General features: G+C 32.8%; 2 protein-coding genes across 2 annotated transcripts; both read left to right on the top strand.

Annotated features, from left to right (window-relative positions):
- The first annotated feature begins 2,385 nt into the window (after window positions 1-2,385).
- LOC107460815 (transmembrane emp24 domain-containing protein p24delta3) lies at window positions 2,386-4,137 on the top strand. Its single transcript, XM_016079225.3, has 4 exons — window positions 2,386-2,737; window positions 2,817-3,032; window positions 3,093-3,169; window positions 3,650-4,137. The coding sequence occupies exons 1-4, from the start codon at window positions 2,543-2,545 to the stop codon at window positions 3,792-3,794; spliced, it is 633 nt and encodes a 210-aa protein (XP_015934711.1). The 5' UTR covers window positions 2,386-2,542; the 3' UTR covers window positions 3,795-4,137.
- A 425-nt stretch (window positions 4,138-4,562) lies between these two features.
- On the top strand, window positions 4,563-6,976 carry LOC107460816 (uncharacterized). The gene is made up of 3 exons (XM_016079226.3): window positions 4,563-4,901; window positions 4,986-5,075; window positions 6,519-6,976. Exons 1-3 carry the CDS (start codon window positions 4,638-4,640, stop codon window positions 6,594-6,596), a joined length of 432 nt encoding a protein of 143 aa, XP_015934712.1. The 5' UTR covers window positions 4,563-4,637; the 3' UTR covers window positions 6,597-6,976.

Genomic DNA, 6,976 nt, shown 5'->3' with positions numbered 1-6,976 from the left:
CCTAGTTAAAGTGTAAGATATTTATTTTCATCACAAATTTTATATTTATTAATATTATATATATTTGATAAATAAAAAAAGTGTGGATAATGTAAAGATAATAAATTGAATTGCATTTATTATCCGATCCCTGATTGAGCTGGATAAACAATACTAAATTTTAAATTAAATTAAAGTAACCCTCACCCACCAAGATGGCCACGACCATGCATGTTTGCATGCATTTGATTGATGAGACTTCATAGTATTCTTTTTATTCTCTTTTTCTTTAATTGAATATGTAATTTCACACATGAGAGTTGAGACCAGCTAGTACTACAATATATATAAAAATAATTACAAAGTGATGACAAGTTATTATTATTATTATTGAGTTAGCTAGTAGGGACTGAGTACTTGGAAGGGATATGGGTGAAATAATAACAACAATAATTAATGGAGGCAAAGATTTCAAATTTGGAAGTTTGTTGGATGATGGAGAAGCAGCAGAATCCATGTGGGTGTAACGGGGTTTTATATATATATATATATAGTAACGAAATAAATGAAGTCCAATGTATTTTTCCAAGTTATAGTTGATGTACATATATAGGTGTAACTTCCTGGAAAATACTTGAATTATGGGAAGTGGATATCCTCAAATCATCCATCATATCTCCATATCCTTATTGATAGCTCCTTGGGTGTTTTATAGCTGTTTTTTATTTAATGCTCTATCTGCAATGATATGGATTATGTCACGTGTACATTAAAATCAGTCACTAAAGTCAGCCATTAATATAAGATACATATTAAAATATAAATACACATTAAAAATAAATTAAACTATACATGTATTATACACAAATATATTGATGGCTGATTTTAGTCATTGATTTTGGTGTACAATTTACATTTTCCCAATAATTTATTATGTATTTGAAGGACACAAATTTGTATTAATTTTTTTTAAGTTTTTGGAAAGGAAAAATTCATTTTCATAGTAAAATTCTTCTTCAAGAAAAGTTAGGAAAAGACACAGTAAATAATATAAGGAGAAACTTTTAAAAACTGTGTGTTTGGAAAAAATATATTTTTAGAATTGGTTTTATTTGAAATGAAAATAAGCTATTGTATGTAGAATTAATTGTGTAAAATAGAAATTAATTTGATCATTTAATAAACAATTGATATTTTAATTTTATATTTTTATCATACAACTTTTTATCAGTTTCAATTTAATTGTGTTTCATACACTTCTTTTGTTTCGGTTTGTGGTATAACTTAGGGTGTACATAGATCGGGATGAAATTGAGTTTTTCTTAATCCAGACTCGATTCTAAATATACACCAAATCTATTTTTCAGATCCGATAAAATTTAAACATTTTTGGATCACAATTATAGCGGGTGAAAACCGGGCCTTTCAAATTTTAACAACAATTTATAAAGAAACTTATTTATGATACATTTATTTATAAAGAATAAACTTGTTATCAAGAAGTTGATATTCATATTTGAATTTGAATTTATCTATAAATTCTAATTTGATATTTTTTTATCTATTTTCTAATTCAACAAGTGTGATTAAAAAAAATACAATAAACTTATAATTAATATAACATAATATTAAAACTAATTTAAAACATATATATTTTTTTTAGTTTTTTTTAAAATGCACATGAATTGAGTGAAACCGGGTTCGCCTTGACTTGGACTAGATCCTAAATAATAATCGGATCTATTTTTCAGACTCAGACTCAAATCTAAACATGATAAAATCACACTAAATTAGTTTTTAAAATGTTTGAGTCTGGACTGGACCGGACCGAAACACATACACCCCTAAGGAACATCATGGAAGTGTAGATGCAGATCACTCTTTCATAGTTTTTGGTCAGAGATTATTGCAATTTTTGGACAAAATAACAGGCCTCTCAATCTAGTAGAAGCCCAAATATATTATAGGCTTGGTCCATAAAAAAGTAAAATATCCAAGGAACATAAGAATAAAAAACCCCTTAAATGGTACCAAAAAAAGCACTAAATGTGTGATGTTTAAAATTAAGAATTGTCTAATCATTTAAAAAAAAAATAAAAATAAAAAAAAGAAAACAAATCAAGTTGAGTTAGTATTTAAATCACACCTTATCTCATTAAATCAACGATAAATTTTTAAGAAAAAATTTAGAAGGTCAGTAATTTTTTGTGTTTTTTGGCCAGTACTTAACCAATAAAAATAAATGATGTCCCACCATTAGATATAATCTCACACCATTAAAAATATTATTAATAGTTAATCGATAGTTATAAAACACCAAAATTTCTAATCCCTAGCATTTTTTAATTTTTAAATAGAACTATGATCTATTGGATTAGTATTTTAACTTGCGAGATTGGAGATACCGTGGGAAAAAAAACCAAAAAAAAAAACCAAAAACGATTAACGAATGGAAGAAAGAAGAAAGTAGAGGAGGCCATGTCCCAGAGAGGCGAATTAGTCAGCTTAGTTTCTAAGTGATAAATACATAGATCTGAAGGAACAGTGAAAGTTAATTAATCACATGAAGCTAAGATCTCTAATTACTCTCCTCTTCCTCTTCTTCATCGCTGAATCTCATGCCATATGGCTAACCATCCCTTCTTCCGGAACCAAGTGTGTCTCGGAAGATATCCAGTCCAACGTCGTCGTTTTAGCCGATTACTATGTTGTCGCCGATGAAGTTGACCATAACCAGATTCACACTGTCTCTCTCAAGGTACCTCTTCTCTTCTTTCACTTCAATTATGCCTCGCTCTTTCAATTTGTAACGAATCTTAGCTTTTTGTTTTGTTTAGGTAACATCTCCTTATGGAAACAACCTTCACCAGAAAGAAAATGTTACCCATGGCCAGTTTGCATTTACAAGCGCCGAGAGTGGGACCTACTTGGCCTGCTTCTGGCTGCAAAACATAAACAACCATCAACAACCAACTGTAACTGTTAGCCTTGACTGGAGAACTGGCATTTCTGCCAAGGACTGGGAAACGGTTGCCAAAAAAGAAAAGATTCAGGTAATCCCTACATTCCTTTATTCCTTTCAATATCAAATGTTTAGTGTTCCTTTTTGACAGGGTGTTGAACTTGAGCTAAGGAAACTTGAAGCAGCTGTCGAAGCCATCCGCGAAAATCTAATTTACTTGAAGAACAGGTAAATCTCGTGTTCGTTTCGGTATTTGATTCATGGTGATTACTTCAATGATGACATCTTCGTGTGAAGATGATATTGTGTACAGTTAGATGGTTTGATATGTTTGACTAAATATGTTTGACTGAACCATTTAACGTCTTCATGTGAAGATGTCCTTGATGATGCTAATATCTGTTGTCACGGTCTTATGAAGAAGTTAGTTAGGTTGTTTAATTTTAACTGATGGTGATGAGCAAAAAGGGAAATTAATCATGATTCATTCATTGGGATCAAGATCCTCTAAAGGGAGGAGTTAATCACTCTTAAATTAAGATAGTGGGACACACGTATTTCATGGAAGTTACAAAGTCAATGGCGATTAACCCTTCACTTTATCACTTTAGATGATCCAAATTCCATTCATTGAGCTTGGTTAATGGTTAGTTAATGCATTGCCATTTTGATTGGAACATCTTTTGTCTTGGACATTGCTCGTTGCAGGGAAGCGGATATGAGGGAGGTTAGCGAATCGACGAATGCTAAAGTGGCTTGGTTCAGTATCATGTCTCTTGGTGTCTGCATTGTTGTTGCAGCCTTGCAGCTGTGGTATCTGAAGCGATATTTTAGGAAGAAGAAGCTCATATAAACATTTCTATCTTTTAACACGCTTGTGACACTTCACAACACCAGATTGTATTAGATTTTCCTCTTGTGGATCCTTTTCATGTACTATAATTGAAGGTTAAGTGGGTTGGTTACCCTTGAAGGGAGTTTTTGGTGGTCTTTAACATTGCATAATATGCAGAAATTGAAGAGTTGTGCTTACATTGTTGGAGCTAAAAAAAAGGGGAATAATGGTGTTTGGTTTTGATAGTTTTCTACTTGAGCAACTTTTGTATTTGTTGGATTCCTTCTTTTGTTTACGTGACTGAGAAATTTGGTTCATTCATAATTCAAAATGTTTGTGGGCAATTTCCCATGACTGGAAATTTAACATGTATTATCTTAAAAAAAAAAAAGAGGATAGACTAGAATTTAGGATGATGTCTTATGGTAAGAAAATAACAAGAAAGTGAGAAACTACAACATTGACTTATGGATTGGATGTGCATCTTTGAAAAACTAAAAAGAAAAAAAAGGGAGGAAAGAAAGATTTATTTGTATAAGATCTTGTAACTCCTATACCGATTTTTAAAATTAAAACCGCTTTTATTTTTATGTGTTAGTTTAAATTAGTGCACTTTATTATAAATAGATTTAAAAGCAATTTCAGTTGTATTAACTATTAATCACTCCTACTCTACTCATCCTGAGTTGTATTAATCAGAATTTTATTGTGAATTTTTAAGAAAAATATAATGTTATATTTTAGAAATAATAAAATGACACATTTAAATTAAGTCCTAATTTATAAGTTATAACCGTGCGGTTGATTAATTAATAAAAGCAGAATCCGTAGGCTAACGTTTTTATTTGTTGGCTCGGAAAAATGGCGGTTGCGAGTGTGGCGGCGGCATTCGCAGCGGTGAGACCCTCCCCAGCTTTGCTCCGAAGTGGACAAAGGCCCAGCGGGCTTTCGTTGAGGTGGGCTTTAGTATCTCGGTGCTCGTCATCATCTTCATCGGAACCTTGTGGAAGAAAATTGGTTCTATACTCAAAGCCCGGATGCTGTTTGTGTGAAGGTCTGAAAGAGAAGCTGCAAGCTGCGTTCTTGCTCTCTGGCCCTGATTCCCTTCACGATGTTCAGCTCCAGGTACCTCCTTCTTCTTCTTCTTCTTATTGTTATGATTATCTTTGTCTCATTCTGATTGTGTGTGTTTTGGGTTTTGTGAATTAGATAAGGGACATAACTACCAATCCCCAATGGGAAAGAGCTTATCAATACGAGATACCTGTCTTGGCTAAAGTACTCTCTGATGGCACCGAGGTATACTTCAATGCTCAATTCAACTATGGAGGCTCTATAATTATGTCATAATCAAAATGTTTAGGATTAGTTGGTGAAGGGTTACAACTTGGGCAATGCTTAATTTCTTTGTATTATGAATGTAGTAGAGAGAAAGGTAGCACCAAGGTGTGTAATGTAGCAAGTCTAACTTCTCCACACTTGGCTGCCTTTTTTTCTTTTTGATGAAATTGGCACTGCCCTGTGTTTTTCATGCCCTTTTCCTAGTCTAGGACCAGGAATTTTGCTGGTGATTAAGATAGCATCTGCTGATGGACATGCTTGCAAAATATTAGTTTGATATTACTAGGAGACCTGGCATATGATGCTTACAAATTTTGTCACGCCCTCATTCTTTTACGGGATCTGCATATGATTTGAGGCTTCTAGGCAAAGCAGTAATTAGTAGTATGGGGTCAAGCCATTACACATTAGGATCACACAATTTTCACTGTTCTGCGGTATGAGTTGTACAAAATTCAACTGGGATGCTTGGTGTTGTATTTTAAGAAGAATGGTTCTACCCTTTTAATTTCTAGCCTTTCAGGACATAGTCTTCCATAATCCTTAGGTGCTTATCATAAGAATTCTTAGGTTTCAGTTTTTTCAGTTGCATGCTACTTTGACATTTCAGCTAAATTTTGTTCCGTAGTTAAATTTGTCGTTCACTGCATATGGGGCTCTATTTCTCACAATGACTCTTGGTAAGAATTATCCATTGTACAGGGCGATACTAGACTAAGGGCATATTGTATTAGAAAAACAATTCACAGTCAAAACAATCAAGAATAATGTTGTTGTTAATTGGACATAATACAGAACTCATACAAATTGAACTTCAAATGTATGGAGTGCAAAATGTGACATTTAAATACTTAAATCCTCAATTCTCTATAAAGCTTTGATGATGTTCATTGACTTGTACTTAAGTTTCTCCTTGTAGTTAGAAAACATGTCTCCAAAACTTTACATGGCAACATCCTGGTGCAAAATACACAATATGAGTTGTCTGAGCAAGCCAGGAGTGTCATGTAGCTATGGAGTCTTCTGTTTCATTCTACAACTTAGGCTTATGTAGCTATAGATTCAATTGTGGGAAATCACAGTTACCTTATAAAGTGAAAGAAAAAAAAAAAGAAGAGAGTAATTCCTGCTTTGTAGGTACTCCGCATGTATTCATGGAGAAAGAAACCAGTTCTTGCGAAGTATCCCTACCTATTAGTTTGTCACAGTTTTAGGATCCAAGTTTGATTTGATTGATTTTTTTCTTTTGAAGATACTTCCATCTTGTTTTAGCATTCCTCTCGTTATCTTGATAATCACTAGATATGATAAATGAAAATAAAATAAAAGAGACTCTAAAATTCAAATATGAAAGAGGAAAAAGGAGCTTATATCTTATATGAGTATTGCCATGTTTTGCAGGAAACGCTGCCGCGATTGTCTCCGCGTCTAGGAGTGGAACTTGTCCAGAAGAAGATAGCTGCTGCTATGAGAGAATGAGAGATTACCCTTGAGGTTGAGGTGTTCTCAATTATATTAGTATATGGTTTATGACTTGCACTAATCTCTCAGTTAACACCAACTTATTTTTCTAAAATGACAAAAGAAATATATTTTCAGAGCTCAACTAATATTTGTGAAGTATTATACATCAATCCGAGTAAATCACATGAAAACCAACCACTTCTGATATGAAAAAGAATATCACACAATTATGGGAACCTTTTTTGGCGTGAGTTTGGAATGTAGGGTGAATAAAGTCCTTATTATTGTGAAGGAAATTAAAACAAAGACAGTTTTGTGTTATTTTTGAAATTAGACAAAAAGAAAAATTATGTAATCTTGACAAATCTAAGACAAAGTATGCTGAATTGCTGATA

Source organism: Arachis duranensis, chromosome 8 (genome assembly GCF_000817695.3).
Source record: "Arachis duranensis cultivar V14167 chromosome 8, aradu.V14167.gnm2.J7QH, whole genome shotgun sequence".
NCBI classification, from domain to species: domain Eukaryota; kingdom Viridiplantae; phylum Streptophyta; class Magnoliopsida; order Fabales; family Fabaceae; genus Arachis; species Arachis duranensis.
This window is presented reverse-complemented; position numbering and strand designations above follow the sequence as displayed.

Bases quoted from the DNA above. Each gene is read 5' to 3' on its own strand.
- LOC107460815 (XM_016079225.3), top strand. From the start codon at position 2,543: ATGAAGCTAAGATCTCTAATTACTCTCCTCTTCCTCTTCTTCATCGCT. The intron at 3,033-3,092 runs GTAATCCCTACA...CCTTTTTGACAG, and splicing joins CCAAAAAAGAAAAGATTCAG to GGTGTTGAACTTGAGCTAAG. The intron at 3,170-3,649 runs GTAAATCTCGTG...TGCTCGTTGCAG, and splicing joins CTAATTTACTTGAAGAACAG to GGAAGCGGATATGAGGGAGG.
- LOC107460816 (XM_016079226.3), top strand. From the start codon at position 4,638: ATGGCGGTTGCGAGTGTGGCGGCGGCATTCGCAGCGGTGAGACCCTCC. The intron at 4,902-4,985 runs GTACCTCCTTCT...TTTGTGAATTAG, and splicing joins TTCACGATGTTCAGCTCCAG to ATAAGGGACATAACTACCAA. The intron at 5,076-6,518 runs GTATACTTCAAT...CATGTTTTGCAG, and splicing joins TACTCTCTGATGGCACCGAG to GAAACGCTGCCGCGATTGTC.